Source organism: Centruroides sculpturatus, unplaced genomic scaffold (assembly GCF_000671375.1).
Source record: "Centruroides sculpturatus isolate CEXI.00-Female unplaced genomic scaffold, Cexi_2.0 scaffold1074, whole genome shotgun sequence".
Taxonomy (NCBI): domain Eukaryota; kingdom Metazoa; phylum Arthropoda; class Arachnida; order Scorpiones; family Buthidae; genus Centruroides; species Centruroides sculpturatus.
This window is the reverse complement of record NW_019385359.1, coordinates 62,840-82,240: the sequence shown is the minus strand read 5'-3', so window position 1 is coordinate 82,240 and position 19,401 is coordinate 62,840. Positions and strand designations below refer to the sequence as shown.

At 35.0% G+C, this 19,401-nt stretch overlaps 1 protein-coding gene across 1 annotated transcript in view; it reads left to right on the top strand.

Annotated features, from left to right (window-relative positions):
- The first annotated feature begins 1,921 nt into the window (after positions 1-1,921).
- The window catches only part of LOC111638082 (translationally-controlled tumor protein homolog), a 37,257-nt gene continuing 19,777 nt past the window's right edge, over positions 1,922-19,401 (top strand). The window contains exons 1-2 of the mRNA XM_023383710.1: positions 1,922-2,081; positions 2,161-2,231. Coding sequence (XP_023239478.1) covers positions 2,054-2,081; positions 2,161-2,231 — 99 coding nt within the window. The 5' untranslated portion in view covers positions 1,922-2,053. The remainder of the gene's footprint in view (positions 2,082-2,160; positions 2,232-19,401) is intronic.

Below are 19,401 nucleotides of genomic sequence, written 5' to 3'. Positions count from 1 at the left end.
GATTGGCCTTGAGGTATTTCCAAGAGACATTTCTAGTCATTGTTTAAGTATAGTCGACATGTTAAAAATTCCAATTCTCTGACAATATAAATCTATGTAAAAAATTGGTCAATAGAAATTTCATAGATGAAATAAAAATGTAAATTTTTAAAGTAATTCTCTATACCAATATTTCTCAATCATTTCTTAGAAATTATTCACTACAGAACTTTTTCAGTCGATATTTTTCTGGTGATACTTTATTTTAAATATCGTGAATGAATAACTAAACATATTTTTACTTACATGCTGTATATACAGTATTTTCGTTCCTGGATTTCCATTGAAAAATACCAACGTTTTTACATTCCTGTTTTTAATTAAATATAAATGTAAAAAATAAAAATTTTAGAATAAAATAGTCAAAAATAATAATAAAATGGATTAGGCACAATAATAGTTTTTATAAATAGTTATTTGATATAGCAATAGTTAATAAAAATAAAAAGATAGATCTCAAGGAACAGCATTGAAGTATTCATGTTGTTTCATGTCGTTACTGGTACTACAATTATGACGTTTGTTTCTTTCTTTCTTCGAATTATTCATAAACAAATCATACTTTTCTATATTGTATTCCGAGGAATATTACAGCCGAATCAGTTTCATATGATAAAACTATCGCTCGAGGAGATACAAAGCTCTCAGTATTTCTATGCATACAAGGAATAAATAGAGCACGGAATGAAGACGAAATATCAACAAACATTTGAAACACAATGAACTCTTCAAAAATCCAATTATTCTATTCATAAATTACATTATTCAATTTTAGCCAGTTCCATGTAACTCAAAATATGTTCCATCTTTTAATTTCTTTTTTTAGTACAGTACTTAGTGTAAAAAAGTAGGGTAATTAGTTTAACTACAGTAACATAAATATCGTATATAAATTAAAAAATTCTTAATAAAAATTATTCATAGAAATTCATATTGTATTCTTTCTTGTTTTGTATTTTTTCATTTTCCCTGTGCTCAAGAATACTGTTATTTTATGCTTAATACAGATTGAACCACACTTTTCAATTAGATTATCGAAATGTGAGATTTATAAATTCAAGGAAAGAACATTCATGAAAAACTCTTTGAGGTGCCTGCACGGATTAGATGCTGTCACCCAGAGCAGCAAGTTAACGCTTTAATCGTCTCCACTATCTGCCTGGCAATTTTTGGACGGCCTATATCTCGCGAAGGGTCGCCCGTACAGGCATGGTTCCTTTGAATTTTTGTTCGTGGTAGGCTGCCACCCCAGAGCAGTAGGCAGCCTACCGCTCTGGGGGACCCGGGTTCGAATCCGAACGAGTCGAAAAATCCCCAGGAATCTTTCGGGGGTGGTCCCCCGAAAGATTCCTGGGGATTGTCGGAGCCCCGTCCCTCACCATCCGGAGATGTCGGGCCCCGTCTCTCACCATCCGGCAGCCCCATTGTGGGCCTGGGCGAACCCATAATGGGCCTGCAAAAAAGATGCCCTCTTAGTGCCCACGGGGCGGAAAGAATTTAAAAAAAAACCACACATACGTTTCAAAGTTAAAATGCACGAATAATTTTTATGACTTCAATCAATAATACCTCGATTTTTTATTCAAATACATTAATTGTTTCCGTATTTAATTAGTTTCTAAATTTTAAAATCTGTATAATTCTTTAAAAAAAACTAATACACTAAATGCATTTTAAATTGCCCGAAATATTTATCTGTTTTAACAGCACGAATTAACGTTAATAAATAATTTTTACGATTGCTTAATTAAACAATACACGCACACATTTTTATGCATTATCATATGTAATCGTAACGTTAAAAAACAAAAAAAAAAAATTCTATAACATTTAAGACAATTTACAGAATTAAAAAATATGTATCACTCGAAACCGGCAACACTGCTAGCTTAGAATTTAGCGCCCTCTGGATTGGCTATATGTCTGACGGAATTTTGTAATTGCGTCCTTTTTAGCTGTATTGGCTTTGGGTTAGTTTATAGACTAGTTCCAATAATCCAAATACATCGTCAAAATGATTATCTACAAGGATTTATTAACCGGTAAGGAAGAACGAATATGCTTTAATGTGCGAAATAATGCCATTCGTGTTAGGTTTTAACGCTTAAATTTGTTTTGTAGGCGATGAAATGTTCACCGATTCTTCCAAGTGCAGGCTTGTCGACGATTGTTTGTTCGAAGTCGAATGTCGGGTGAGTTCTTATCTAAAATCTTTCATATGAGTATAATTTTAATGAAAATCATACTTGAACCTCTGTAACGTATTGAATCGACCGTTCGACATTTATCACAAACCCGTCTATCAGATAAGTGTTAAGAGCAGTATGTTAGTTAATCTACGCCTTTTTTTTTTAAGTGGGAATTAATGTCTAGTGTTGTGTTAACATTTGTACTGTTTATATTCCTTTCAATTGGTGAAATGACGTTTTGAAAGAAGCTTAAGATGGTTGCGTATTGGCAAACAGACTGATTCATCAAAATAATTTTTCTGAGAAATGAGGTTATTCACTTCATTAGCGTGCAGTTCATGATTCATTCGTTTTTCTTCGAATATATATTAAGATACATATGGGGGAAAATCAATTATTTTTCAGATAAAAGATGAAAATTTGATTAAACTTTAATGTAAATTTTAATAGTATAAACCAATAATACTTGTGAAGTTATATATTTATAGATTAATAACATTAAATAAACTGGCACCATTTTACATATGTAATAAAACTGCTTAATTCATAGAGTCAAATATTTCATTAGGTAATTTAAATAATGATCAATTTTACATATATGTAACTGTTGTTCTTTATTTGAACAAAGAACTTTTTTTATAAAGTAGGTGGCTTTCTGAATTAAGCTGTTTTAGTATGTTTTATACATAGATTAATCAAATTTTAGTCTGGACCCTCAGTAGTTCAGAGATTTTGAAGAACGTAAGTTACTTTTACGTGTGTGTATACATATACACAAAACCTATTGTCCAAAATTGATTACATGAATAATCTTGATTTTGAATGTGTAAGCAGTACTTAGGGATTTATATAATGTTTTCAGTTCAAAATATATAGCTTTGTGAGTTATAATTTTGTGTTTATTAGTTTATTAAGATTAAATTTATTGGAAGCCTATGATATATGGAAACCTAGTTTGGTTATTTTTGTCCATGAAGACAATACTGTAAAAACCTATTTTTCTTTTTTACAGTTAGAAATTATCATTTTGTTTCTCACAATTAGGAAGTACTTTTAAGTTTTAGTTGCAAGAATAAACCTAGACAACCTAAACCCTTTTTATTTCCAGTAAGTTGTAATTATTTTGGAGTTATATTGATTTGGTTATTTGTAATTATACAAGATTTTGAATGTTTAAATTTTATTTTTACTATCTGTATTATATAAACTTTGTAATAAGTGGCTTTTGTTTTAAGTCAAAATATTAGAGCTGACTAGATCTATACTACATGCAAGTTTTTGGAATAGTAAAACTTTTAAATAAAAACTGCCTTTAAGTGTTAATGACTTAAGATTCAATCAGATTGTGTATCTTACAATGTGTGGCAACCTTAAAAACATTTGCATGAATTTTTTTAGTTTAAATGTCATTTAAGCAAATTTAGATGTGTGAAACATGTCCAGAATCTATGCAAATGTTTATCTGGAACATACAGAAATTAGCAAAATTTGATTTTTTAATTGTGGAAAATAGGATGCAATACTTTAACTGATGAGCTGTTTTTATGGTGTTTTTTTTTTTTTTTTTTTGTGGCTTGTGACTTAAATTAATAATGAAGACACTCCAGTGAAAATATCTTGTTAAATAATCGTCGTATTCTTGCAAGATATTCGTAAATTGTAAGTAAAGTACTTTGAGAGACTACTGTTTCAAACAGGGCTGTGGAGTCGTGTAAAAATCTACCGACTCTGACTTTTCCTTATCATCCAACTCTGACTCTGGCTAAAACATCAAAACTTCACGACTCCGACTCAACAGCCCTGCCAGGTCTGTGGAAGTCGCGTAAAAATCTACCAACTCCGACTTACCATCCGACTACGGCTAAAACATCAAAACTTCACGACTCCGACTCTGTAGCCCTGGTTTCAAAGTAACATTTGTCACTCCATGCATGTTACAAATAGCTGTTCTTAGATGAAATTGTGAAATTTTGGAAGATCTTAATTAAAATACTGTTGAAATAACGATACCAAATCTAACATCTGAAATTATGTATTAGCTGTAATTAGCCTATAAATGAACTATATTAAATAAATTATATAAATAGCTGAATGGTAATATAACAAACTGTTAAGAAGCTATTGAGTTTTATAATTTGGGCATCTGTTTTATCACAAAACATCTGAATTTTATTAATTTTGTGCTAATATGATGTATTAAATAAAATACTTCATTAATATTTATAAAGAAATATTTAATTCTGCATTAACAGATACTGTACAATAAAACATCGTCAGATGATCATACTTTCTTAGAAGAGTTTTTTTTTGTAGAATTTTTCTTGATTTTAAGCTGATAATCAGGATTTTTGTGGGAAATAACCTCTTTGAGGTGACCAGTTTTATCCCATCCAGCTTGATAAAATTGCAACCAAGAGCATGTTGCATTGCATTAATTATGAATTTCTCAGTGTTCTCATAACTTTGTTTATTTTCTTCTGTTCAGTTTTATTGTGGAGGATATATATAATTTGCAGTTAATATCAATTTATCACAAATTAGCCTGTGCCAAGTTCTGTTATTTTTTTTCTTGTTATACTAAATACAGTCAGTGTCAAAATTATAATCTCATCTAACTTTTTTCAATAACAACAACATTAACAATAGTAATGTATTTATTATATTAGTATGTTGTTTACAACATTAATTTAAACATTTTCTGAAATTTTTAAAGCTATCTGACATTTACAAAAAAGAATTATCACATTTTCAATTTTTGATTGTTTCAAAAGTATGAACACAGATGCATAAAATTAGTATGATGATTTTTTTAAAATTAATTATTGGTTTAATTAGTTGTAATCAGAGGGTAGTATCATTCATTATTACAAATGTGATGCCAAGTTTAAAGAGTTTTTTGTAATTTAAAACAATGCCTCATGGAAAACACTAACAGAGTTGGAAATACATGAAATTTACCAACTAAAAGGAGTAGGACAATCTCTAAGATAAATTATGGCAGCTGTAAGTTGATGTACATGTGCTGTGAGAAATGTGTTAACTCATTTCTCACAGCACATGTGAAGAATGTGTTCAGTGTGGAAATTATGGCAGAAATAAGTAATGTGGAAGGTCTAAACTCCTTACTCCTAGAAATGAAAGAGGATTTTCGGCATCAATATTGCCAAGTGCAGTTTCACCAGCAACTGTATGAGGATGTATGCATAATCATAAAAATATGACAAAAATGACTGCTAAACTGACATTAACACAGTTGCACAAAACAGGTAGATTAAAGTGGGCCAAAGACAAGATGAAATGGAAAGGAGTGAAAACAGTCTTTTCAGATGAAAAAAAAATTGGAATTTGGATGGACCTGATGGTTATAGTCACTACTGGCATGATTTGAGGAAGAACAAAGTCAGAATGAGCAGACAGCAAGGTAGGGGCTGTGTGATGGTGTGAGCAGGATTTGGATGGGGGTTAAAACATACATTGTATTTATAGAAGGTAAATGAATTCAGAAAAGTATCAAGAACTGTTGTATCAAAATTTAATAACTTTTGGATCACTTATTGGGTGAGAGAACTTACAATTACAACAGGATAATGCTGCCATTCTTGCATCAAAGTCAACTAAAAATTGGTTTGTTGAAAAAAAAATTTAATGTAATTGATTGGCCATCATGGAGTCCTGATATTAACCCAATTAGAAAATGTTTGGGGCATTATAAGTCATCTTGTTTATGTCCAAAACAAACAATATAATACAGTAAATAAATTGAAATTAGCTAATGTGGATTGTTGGGATAATATTAAACAAGAACAACTTCAAAAACTAGTAAAATGTACGCCTGATAAAGTATTTGAATTAAATCAAATGGTGGACTTACAAAATATTGTGACATTACAAATAACTTTTTATGCACCTTTGTTTATACTTTTAAAACAATCAAAAATTGAAAAATCTCTGATAATTTTTTTTTTTTTTTTTTTTAATTGACAGATAGCTTTAAAAATTTCAGAAATGTTTAAATTGATGTTGTAAACAACATACTAATATAATAAATAATTATTGTTAATGTTTCTGTTGTTGAAAAAGTTGGGTGTGTTTATAATTTTGAAATAGACTAATATAACAATGAAGGATCATTTTATTATAAAGCTTAAATAGAAAAAGCAATTTTCAGTTTAGTCTTAAAAGTTACTAAGTAAATTTAAATCTTCATCTGCAGTATACAGCAACTTTTTTGCTGTAGTGTTAAGCAAAATTATACATTGTTTTTAAAATTTTGCTACATTGCCTAGAACAGTGGTTCTTAACCTGGGGTGCAAGAGAAATTTCACAAATTTAAAAAAAATAAAAAATACAAACGAGGCAACAGTGTTCTCTACAAACTATGGTACCCAGCAACATGGCACCCCCACTTCTCCACTCTCTACTCTACCATCTCTCAGCACATTAACTGCATGTACTGATGACATGCGCTATGTAGTGACATTGTCACGTGCAGTACAGAAACTAGTTGAGACATGTTTGCATACCTTGAATACAGCACTTTTGCACATCAAAACAAAAGCCAGAAATCAGTAAATGCATTTGATGATATTAAAAACGAGGCTCTTATTTTGAAGAGCCTCGTTTTAATAGAATAATTATGAATAAACAAAAACAACCTAGCCATTAAAATTTAAATATTGCTTTTTATGTTATATAGTAATATATATTGTAAATAAACACAACATTTGTTTATGCAATAATTTGATTCTGATGAAACCGTGTTGTGGTTTACCTTGCTTTTTTTACAGACACACTATGGTGACATTACTCAACACTTTTCAGATTATTCACCACTTTATTCAGTTGGGACGCTATTTACAAGTTGCGTTTCGGGCATTAGCCCCTCTTCAGCCAACTAAACATTAAAATAAAACATGAGAAATTATACATGTAAATATGCGAGTAAAACATCCCGTAGATATAACATTTAAAAAAAAATCTTTTTAAAAAAACATACCCTAAAAGCACATATTACGAGCGTACAGATATCGTACAGGATGGACAGTTTCATATTCTATATATCAAGTGAACCATAAACAGATTGACAATACTCGAAGCTGACTGCTTGATGACAGGGTTTTCGAAAAAAAAGCATTATGCAATAATGTTTTTTCTTAAATAAAAAACATACACACACTTTTTTTAAGGGAGGTGCAAGAACTTATTTTCAGATTCAAGGGGTGCTGACCACTGAAAAGGTTAAGAACTGCTGGTCTAGATAGTAGTAGTATTCAGGGATGGAGTCGGGAGTTGAATCTTTTTTTATGGGGATTGGGAGTCAATATTTTTTACTGCCCCATCGCTGTTGGTATATAGTGTTAAACAAGAACACAATTCTATAGCTAGTACAGTGTGTTACTATTGGACATGGTTCTATATACAGTACTGTTTTCGTTACATTTTTTTGTCATTCACTTTGACAAGGCAATTCCTTGATGACCAGTTTTCCTAAGTTTTGAAGTGATTACCTTGATGTCAACCATTGTCATTTTCGACCCTTGGTCACCATATGGATAATTCTCTTTTCTGTGATTATCTTAAAGATGTTTTATTTATTATATCTTGTCTTTTTTCATTTAGTTTTTAACAGCTGTATTTAAAACACTGCATTTAATCAGCTGCAGATTTAAGATTGCATTGATCAATATCTTGCTCAGGATACTATCAGGTAATTCCTTTTTAAAAAGTCCTAACTTAACATATCTGTTAATCATTAATTTGTAAACAGAAGTTAGTTTGGTTAGTAATGACTGATTTCATACAATACTCTTTTCACCATGTCTACTATCATGTAATTTCAGAATCTACTTAGATTTTAAAAATGTTCATAATATCAGATTTGTATATTCATTGTTTTTGGTTTTTGAGCTTCTGGTCACATTGAAATAGAACAAGTGCAAAGTTTACAAATTCAAACTTTATTATCTTCATATTTCTAAATACAGTGGGTGATCGGTTAACGAACATAAACCGTTCCAAGACTTTGTTCGTTAACCGATTATCGATTTACCATAAGTTTCTATGGGAATTTGATTGATTCGTTCTGGAGACTCCCCAAAAATAAAAAATATATACTTTCTTACTATGTTTATTCATATGTAATAATAAAAATACATATACAATATACACGGTCTTGTATTTTCATTAGTCATGTTTTTTTCGTTTGTGGGGGTTAAAGAATCTGTCCAATGTCGATTGCTTTTCTGTCTTCTTCATGATTTTTCACAAGTAATTAATAGCATTGTAATTGTAGCGATCCCTAGGCCTATTAACCTTAACCTGGTTTGAATGCCATTTTAAGACCGTTGTTCTGACATCCTCCCACTTCTTCAAAAGATCTTTAATAGCAGATATCGGCATAAATCTGCATTTTCAGAAGAAAATGTAAAAGAATTGTTTCTGTCAGAAATATAAAAGGCTGGAATTACAAGGGAGAGTTTCAAAGTTCGGGGGAATACTATCCGATCAGTATATACTGGGTTGAACGTCGGTGTCGACGTCTATCGCGCTCCGAAAAGTTTCGAATTGTTGCCTGAAGACAAAAGAAGACCAATTGGTATTCGTTGTTTTACATCGCTTCTTCTTGTGTTTGTTCAGTGAAGTGTTCGTTGTCTGATCATAAAAATCTTTCGAGAAAGTGTTCGTTATCCGATTTATTCGTTAACCGATCACCCACTGTATATATAAATGTATTGTATTAATCAAGGATTACTTATGTAATTACACATGTATAACATATTACTAGGTCAGTTGTTCTCAACCTTTGAGACTGTGGAACACCATTCATACACTTTATGTGGAACATTAGCATCAGTATATTCAAAAATTGATAAGAAATTCCACATATTCTCAGGAAACAATGAAGCAATAAGATGATAAACATTCAATGTTTTTTTAATTTTTTACACTTACTAATTTGAGCTATTTATTTGAATTAAAATTAATCTAGTCTATCTAGTTATTGAACCAACACTATTGTTTAGGTTTTGGTTTAATATTTACATTTGCAATTACAGTAGAACCTCGAAAACTCGGCTCTCGATAACCCGGCACTCCGGATAACTCGGCCACACCCTGGCAGGGCAAAAAATCCTTAGTTAATTAATTTTCATTATAGACAGCTTTATAAAATATATATTGTAAAGTCTTTGTAAATCCGCACTTAAAATGTAAATTTTAATATTGGCGTACACAGTGTATTCATTAATTTTCATTTTCATGTAGTAAAGGCTCTATGCCTTCATAAAGGACGTACTTTTCCTTTGTTTAAGGGTATTTGGGCAGTTTATTCTCTGTTGTATTCTCAAGTAAACAATACATACAAGTACAGTACAGTATTTTCTGAGGAAACACTCGTACTTATTTTTTTTAACCCCATTCCCGATAACCCGGCATTTTCACAAACTCGGCCACCCTTCAGTCCACATTAGGCCGAGTTTTCGAGGTTCTACTGTATTAAATTTACAATAAAATGTGTAAGGTAAAATTATCACTATTAGTGGAATATGATATCAATTTAGCATTTTAGCTAAGAGTGGTGGAAATGTAGGGTGGTTTTTTCCAAAGAAAACTGTTTAGTTAAAACAACTTAGCAACTTCTTTAAATTAGCTGCTGCAATACAATTGCAATAAGCTGTTGAAAGTACTGGAGGTAATTTAAAGCAGCTGTCATAAACAGCAAAGTTTTTAAATTAGGAAATATTTACATAAATTGTCTGCAATTATAAATTTTATAACTTAATATTTACTCAAAAGATAGAACAATCATCTATAAAATTGTGAACACAGCAAAGCAGCAGTATAGTTTTCTTTCAAAAGCAGAAAGTACTTAAACAATCTCCAACTGCTTTACTTTGCAATACACTTATTTATTTAATCCAGTGTAATTCATGTAAAATTTTTGATTGTGAAAATTTAAATTGTAGACGTTACTTTAAGAGAGAGTTGGAGAAATGTTATTTGCTAGTTGCAATTTCTCATTATCTTGGAAAAAGCCAAGGACATTGCAAAAGTATCAAAATTGAAATACAACTGAAATATATTTATTTTTAAATTGTAAAAGTACTGAAATGGTATGTTTTTGCATAATTGTTTTCAAGCTGTGATGACTTTACAATAATTTTTTTAAATCTTATGTAATAATGAAGAATGTAACATTGTTATGACTAACATTTTCATAAACATTTAAAATCTATTTGATTTAAATTGAAGTAAATTATACTAATATATATCAGCTGTTGAATTTAATAACAAAATTGATCATAATTGACTGAGGAAAATAAGCAATACTGGAGTTTTTACTTAAATCTATGATTTCATTGTTATTTTTAACATATTGTTACAATTAAATATCACTTTGCAAAGATCAAATTGTTACTGCTTATAGTTAATCATTAAAAGAAGGCTAAAAAATGTACCCTGCAAGGCCTAGTGTTATGTTTTTAAGATCAAATATTTTAAAATACAGTGGTACCTCAGGATACGAAATTAATCCGTTCCGACACTGAGATCGTATCATGAAAATGTTATAAGGTGAATCATTTTTCCCCATACGATTACATGTAAAACCAAATAATTCGTTCCAACACGAAAAACACACTCAAATTAAAGCTAAGTAATACATTAAAAAATAATAATAATAACTATAGTAAGGAAAACACTGAAAAATGTGTTTTGTAGTTGTAAATGTATAAATAACCGTAATAGAATAATAATTGATAAAAAGATGTAGTTTTTATTTGCACTTTATCTTTGATGATAGACGATGGTGGAGGTATAAACTGGTGGCGGAAGAGAGGGAGAAGGGAAATGATACTTAAACTTAACTTACATAACATAATGTAACAATAACTTAAAAATAACTTAGAAAAGATTTAAAAAAAAGTGTTGTTTTATATTTTCTTTTTTTAAATTTTTATTCACTGCTTTTTGCTTTCTTTCCTTCACTTCCACCCAGCACTTTCACTGGACAAAGGTTGCTTGGTAAAATATCTCTCCAAAGAGGTTTGTAAAGCCTACTTTTTAAAATGTTTCTAAAATGACTTAGGCAAATGTCATTACTTCGAGCAGAAATATGGCCAGTGTGAACCTTTTCAGGATGTTTCTTTTCAATAAAATCCGTCACTTTCTGATATCTCGATTTCCTTTATTGAGCGAGATCCTTCCACGATGAAACAAACATGCAGACTGAGACCAATGAACAGAAGTGAATAAAAAATGGTGCTGTGAACTAATGTAACATCATATGGTGAGTTTTTGTTCATATCGTGGAGCAAAAATATGTTCGAATTTCGTGTCGCATCCTGAAAATTTCGTATGCTGGGGCATTCGTATCCTGAGGTACCACTGTAAATAAAATTTAAAACTGATGGCAGAAGGCAAAAGCATAAATGCAATGTTAGCTTGCAATTATTAACAGATCAGGAAATTTGGGCAGAAGAAAGCTAGTAAATATTTTTTACCTGGCAAGTGTTTTATATATAGTGATAATTACAAAACAGTTGTTTTAAACTGTTATGAACTTTTTTGTGGAGATTAGAAAAGCTTACTTTTCTAGTAATTTGTTTTTACTAATAACATTGAATTTGCCATTTATATAACATTGGTGAGTACCAGGACTTTATACCCAGTGAAATGTGTTAACATCAAAATATTAAAATTCAGAAATTACAAAAAAAATTTTTTCTTTTTTGCTTGTTTAACTAAGGAGATGTTCATTATTAAAAATACATATTACAAGACACTTCATTATACTGTTTGCATTTACAGTCAATCCCTCCCCCTATAACGCAATAGATACATTCCACTTTTTATGAAATTCATGTTCTACAAGTCCTTAAATACATGAGCCAATCACAGTCCAGCACGTATGCAGTTTACAGATTACGGCTGTTTGAAAGGTTTTCTTCCGTAAAATTAACCAATTCTAGACTAATTTGACTCAACATTTCCAAAACACGTATAATTTTTTGGGAATAATCCATATAAACTATGCTATAAATAAAAAATTGTAGGACTACTTACCGAGTGTGCATCGTTCAACAGTGCCATTGCTTAAGCTTGTTTTTGTCGTGGAGCGGCGCATCAAATGGGGCTTGTGTTTCCTGATAAATTATTTTTCTGTGAAAGTTTGCTGAACTTTGGAGACATCATTAATATAAATATAATTTTTATGGTCGTTAAATAATAAATGCTTTTTTAGTGAGTTTAAATGAGCAGCAAACCTAACGGTTTGTGCAATATCTGCTATTGGTCTAGATTCGACCAATCCTGTCGTGACGTGAGTTGGTGATGACGTTTTACCGTATTTTACGAGTTTCTTTTAGTGTGTTTATACGAATATGGTCACAATTTTTTCGCCGCTGTATGAGAACCCGTTTCATAGGGGGGTGTACTGTATTTATTCCTGCACACTGCCATGTTTACCTGCTAACTTACTAAAATCAAATTTTTGTAAAATTTACTGCCTGTTTTGCTAATTTTTTTAAAATAAATGTTTTATACAAAAGCTTTGTTTTATAGATTCAAATTTTTGGCTATATATATTTGCTTATTAATCTCATGATGAAGCCTTATGTAACATTAAGAAACCTAACAGCTTGATAGCTAGTAATAGCTTGATTTGCTTTTACTTCTAATTGATATTCACATTAGATATTTTTCAAGATTATATGTTTTAAAAAACTTTCACAAACAATAGTTTTATTTTCATTTAAGATAATTTATTTAACCTCCAAGTTAAAATGAGAACATTGGCCAATCCAAATCATTTTATGATCCTGTTTGATTTACTTACCTGGTGTAAGCATAAAATATGAATTACAATTGTCCCTCTATAGTCAGACGTTTTTTAATCCGACATGCTCAGTGGTCCGACGCACCTGCCGTCAATATACCCGTCCCCGTTACGTGTCTGCTTGCATAGAAGCATGTTGCGATGTGAATCTCCCCATCCAATTTTTACACGATGACACACATTTCGTGTGTTTTATGTGAGCAGTTCTGTTCGAACAGTTGGAGTAGAGAATATTGTAAGTTACTGCTAGCAAAACAATGCGAAATATGTAATTATTTTCGGTAATCCAGACACTTTAGATAATCTCACACATCTTTGGTCCCATACCTGTCGGATTATCAAGGGACAACTGTATTTATATATTATTTATTAATTTATTGCAATTAAAGTACTAATTTTCGGTTTGGCTGTTTGATACTTAACCTTTCAGCAGTGGGTTAGTCAGGTATGGTGCTATCCCTATGTATTGGAGAATAAATGGGAAATTTTTAAAAGTGTTTTTCCAAGCATTTTTTCTCATTACCATTTTTGGAAAAACCTTTTGTAAACAGTTATGTCTAGTAAAGAAAAGTCTCTTTTATTGTTACATAATTCCTTTTATATGTGAATTTTTTTTTCACAGTAGTTTTTGGCTCTCATCACAGCCACATGATCATCCTTGACGGATATATCAGTTGATCACTGCTGAGTGGTTGACCAATTTAGGACATACGGTAATGCCTCTGTTTTTGTTGACTTTGGGTATCGTTGGTTTTGGTTTTTGTCTATTTTTTTCGCAAAAAATTTATCTTGGTTTTCATTGATTGCCTCAGATTTCATTGGCATGCCCAGGTGACCTCACTGCTAATTTTGCGAAAACAAAAGGCTACCCATATGTTCGGCTCGGTGTGGCATTATTTCTCGTTCTGTGAGCATTATCCTGCAATGGCCCACCATTGGCCAATATTTCCGTTCCCTGAACACTGGGAGTTCGGTCATACATTTGCACTTTGTAAAGATGGGCTGGTCACGTGGAGTTTTCCGGATTTTCTCCACACCTGTAATGTCTGAATAGGGGCCAGTTACCCTTAAACGGACCTCCCGGAAGGCATTATTCCCCATGATACGACCATCTTAAATTCATACAACTTCCATTACATGACAATTGTCACACTTTACCACAGGATGATATAGGCTAGAAACTCATGACCAACTAATTTCTACAAGATGACATTACCTTGCATCTAGCCAAACAATTCCATTGCTTTCCTTTAGATTAGTTTGTTTTTATATTAATTTATTATTGCTTTTAGTATTTAATGCTATATTAATTCTCTATAAAATGTGTTTTTGGTATATATTTTGGAGTGTCTAGAACGAATTAATTGGATTTACATTGATTCGTATGGAAATGATTGCCTTAGATTTTGTCGATTGTTTTCGGATGAATTAGCGACAAAAACCGAGGTATCACTGTATTTAATGTAATTTTGATTTCATTCTTATAAATTTGTAACTCTAAATATTTTAAATATATTTACTGAGTAATTTTATAATAAAAAGGTTCATTTTCTAAGGTTTAGGGAAAAAATTGAAGTAATTTATGGAATTTGTAAATTCAAAGCCAAAGAAATAATTTGAATTGGCATACTATTTTCTATATTATTTGTTTTACTGTGTTATGGATTCTTCTAATTTTTTTTATCTTAAGTCTGTCTTTTTTGATTAAATTAAGAATTAGTCTGTCCAAAAATATTTTTGAAGCCACCATTTATTCTATTCACGTGTTCCAGAACACCTTTGATGACTGGGCCTTTCTTTAGAGGCTACTAGGCCATCAGGTTAAAACATTCCTTTAAAAAACACACAAAAAATATCCAATTAAAAGTGTAGTTTGACATTACTAATGTAGACTTGTAACATATTGGTAGTCTGATCAGTTATAGAAATGAAGTTTATCTTAGGCTATAGCTTACACCAGTGGTGTTCAAACTATGGCCACTAGGCCATATTCAGCTTACAGCATATGTTATTCTGGTCCACAAACAATTTGATATTTGATAAAAAATTGCCAGGACAAATAATTGTAAAAATTAACAAATATTACACTTCATGAAGTTGTCTTTGTCCTTAGGAAAACCAGTCTTATAGTGGAGTTGGCCTTTTGAAGGCTGCCTTGTCCATCTCATTATGCAGAATGTTAAATATATTTTTAGTATGTATCAAATTTTTTTTATCATTTATATTGTGTTGAATGTACAAAGTATTTATGACCTTACCTACCTATAACTTATATGCAATTTGCCTCACCAAGATTGGATACTACTGGCTTACTTTATATTCTGTAATTGAATCTCTTGTGGTTAACTAATTGGACTTTAGCTTAGACTTTGGCAGACAGGTCTGTTGCAACTTACGTCTATAAGTAACCTCTATACAGTAGAACCTCGAAAACTCGGCCCTCGATAACCCGGCACTCCGGATAACTTGGCCACACCCTAGCAGGGCAAAAAAATCCTTAGTTAATTAATTTTCATTATAGACAGCTTTATAAAAGTATAAAAGCTCTCATAAAGTATTTTTCTGAGGTCTGTCTTATCAGGTAAATTACTGTACAGTGTATTCATTAATTTTCATTTTTATGTAGTAAAGGCTCTATGCCAGGGGTGGCCAAACCGTGGCGCATGCGCCAAACTTGGCGCATTGGACGATTACAAGTGGCGCTTTAGTCAGTTCTGAGCAACATTGCCAGATTTGGCTTCTTTGCAATTAAGAATATTACATAGAAAATTAATTTTTTATAGTCTGTCTTGGCAAGTTCATTTGTTGCACAATTCGTTGCAATNAAAGCAAAACCATAAACCTAAATGATGGAATGGAGGTTAACAATGTGTGGGAGGAAATGGGAGGAGCTAAGTCTCTTAAGGAACGTTTCCCAGATGGGATCTCTTCCCTGCCCCGCCGAATTGGCACCACAGGGTTTAGAGACTATGTCTTTTCCTTTTTCATTGACTCTCGGGGATTCTGCCGCTAAAACCTTTAAACGACAAAGCTTTGGGCCCGGCCGAGCTTCCGGTTTCCCGTCCGCGGGGCTAGGCCCTAGCTCGCTAACGTGACATAGTTTTTTAGGGTGTGCAGCTTATGCTTGCACTATGTTCCACTGACTAATTAATTTCCACTGACTAATATATTATTCTTTTATTAAGATATATAAGCTCATAAATTAATGATCATTTCCATCAATTTCTCTAACTCTTTTAAGTTTCCTTTACTAGCTGCTAGCGTTCGAAGTACTTGTTCGGGTGGCCGAGACCAGTCGACTTGGTCGGCCCTACGGCGGAAGTCCTCTGTAAGAGGACAATCAAGTACGTAGTGTCTTGCGTCTCCGCAAGAACTACCACAGGAGCAGCTACCGTCTCCTTGCCCGAAGCGGGACTGGAAGCGGGGAAACTTCCCGTGGCTGGTCAGTATCTGAGTCGTGAGCCTATTGCAGCACACCGGAGTGAGGCCAACTACAGGCACGAAGGCGTAGGTTGACCTACCTACTGTACTTTGATTCCAGCTCTCTTGCCAGTTAGTCATCGATCGTTTCAGCAAGGTGCCTTTGATATAAGCAGCCGAGGGTTCAACCGTCCTCGTTATAAAAGGACCACTAGCACCCGCCTTTGCTAGCTGATCGGCACGCTCATTACCCAGGATCCCGGTGTGGCCTCGGACCCAACACAGGGTAACTTGTCGCTCGTGCCTCGCCCTTAGCACCTTGCATCTGACCTCATGTACCAGCTTATCGCGATGGTACCCGTCGTTTAAAGCCTGTAGCGACGACTGGCTATCAGAGTAAACCGTGATTGGCTCTGGACCCGGTTGTAGTAGGATCCACTGGGACGCCCCTCCCAAGGCCACCAGTTCCGCCTGAAACACGGACGCCTCCTCATTCAGTCTGACTGACTGTTCGTACACTTGCACTCCGTTACAGAATACACAGAATGCGGCACCTACTAAGCTGCCGTCTTTCGAGCCATCGGTGTATATTTCAACACCCGTACCAGTCGGTTCACCGACTTCCCAGCCAAGTCCAATCCGTTGGGCCGGATGGTCTTTGAATACATCGACTCTCCCCCTGAGTCTGGCTGGGTACTTCCGATTACAATGCATTGCCTCTAGTCCTTCTACTGTAGTTCTGTAGAAGGCCGCCTCTTGGCTGACTACCAAGGGCAGCGGGAGCAGCCCGGCCAAGACCAGGGCCGCATCCGTAGACACAGATCTGTAAGCTCTCGTGACCCGCAGGGCAGCGGGCCTTTGGATCGTGAGCAGTGTCCTGCTCATCTTGACATTGGCGGTGTCCTTCCACCAAACTCCGCAGGCATAGCAGATCACTCGCTCCACACACCTCTTGTAGATAGTGCGGAGCGCTTCTCCACCTAAGCCATAATCCTGTCTAGCTAGCCTTGATAGTGCTGCTATCATGAGGTTCGTCTTTTCACGGACGTTCCTCAGATGGGGCGTCCAGCATAGTGTCTGATCGATGGTAACACCGAGGTACTTAATCTCGTTCACCCTTCTGATGGGGTTTCCCCGTATCCGGTATATTGGTCGGCGGGCCAACACTCCAGACCGGGCCACCGTCAGGGCCTCCGATTTCTCGGGGCTGAACGAGAGCTTGTGCAGCTCTCCCCAACGAACGAGTTGTTCTATTGCTTCGTTGCCGCGACTCTCCATGTCGCTTCGGCTGTAGCCGGCAACTACTAACAACAGATCGTCTGCATATGCCTGCAGCTGGACGTCGTCCGGTAGGACTAGTCGCAGCGCCGTGTCCGCTAGGATGTTCCAAAGCAAAGGCCCGATACAGGATCCTTGGGGGCATCCCCTCTCCAGTATCTTCGTTTGTCTTGAGCTTGGCGTCTCATATATCACCTCGCGGTCGCTCAGGAAACTCCTGGAAAGCGATACAAGGGTGGTCGGCAGGTTCGCCTTCCGCAGTTCACTCACTATGGATGGCCACCAGACATTGTCAAAAGCCCCCGCGACGTCCATCGAAATGAGCGACGTGTGGAGCCCCTGCCGGCGGTTCTGGCGAACCAGAGAAACCGCACGATGTAGCGCCTGGCAGGTAGACAAGTCCGGCCGGAATCCATATTGTTGTGGGTGTAACAGCCCTTTCCGCTTTAGATGGTAATATATTCTGTCACTAAGGATTCTATCAAGAACCTTCCCTAGGACAGGCAAGAGACTGATCGGTCTGTACGACTTCGGTTCATCCTTCGGGCGCCTCTCCTTATGAATAAACACAAGTCGCGCCCGCTTCCACAACTTTGGGAAATGACCCAGTTGCAGACACATCTGATATAGTCCATGGAGCAGGCCAGGACGTTCGTGTTGTAGAACTTGTACCATTTCGGCCGTGATCCCATCAACGCCAGGTGCCTTCTTCTTTCTTAGCGTACCCACGACGTGGGCCACCTCGGATTCAGACACTGGCACGGGTAACTCGGCCTCAGGAACGGGCAGCTCCGCGTCACTTCGAAGCCGCCTCTGCTCCTCGGTATCATCGGACCGCTCATCACACGGAAAGTGCGAGTGGAGCAGCACCTGTATCGATTCCTCCTGTGTGGAGGTTAGGGTACCGTCAGGCTTTTTCATGGCCCCCAAGACCGTACTACGCTTTAGTTTGCCCACCGCTAGCTTGTAGGGTAGACAGAACGGGTTATTGTCACTAACTTCCTTACAGAAACTGAGCCATGAGGTCTTTTTCGCATCGTTCAATTTGCGCTTGTACTCAGCGTTGGCCCTCTGGAACTCCAGTTTCCTGGTAGCCCGAAGGTCATTGTCCCTGCACCGTTGAAAGCGTCGGCGGAGCGCCCTCACACGCTTCTGAAGGACACTCAGTTCCTGGGTCCACCAGGAAACTGACCGGTGATTGTGGGGCCGCCTTTGCGCGAGTGTGCAGTCTCCTGCTCCTCTGACCGCATTGGTTAAGTTTGCAACCACATCCTCCAGATCCTCGACACTCTCAACCTTAGAGACTTGAGTGGCAATATCGGCTGTCTTTTCCTTGAGGCATTTGCTAAAACGATCGCGGTTTCCGGCGGTCAGCAGAGTCAAGGCATAGCAACCAAAACAAAACTAAAGTTAAATAAGTGTGTCAGTGTGTGTGTCTGTATTCAGGAATTTCCTAACAATGTGGCATGTATTCAATATAGTGGCCTTCTGTAGTGTGATGTATGTATTTCTACTCAATTGTAATTATTATTATTATTATGTTGAGTTTAGTGAGTTTTACTCGGTTCACACCGGTGGCTGTGTACTATGCCGGACCAGAGTCAAGGCATAGCAACCAAAACAAAACTAAAATTAAATATG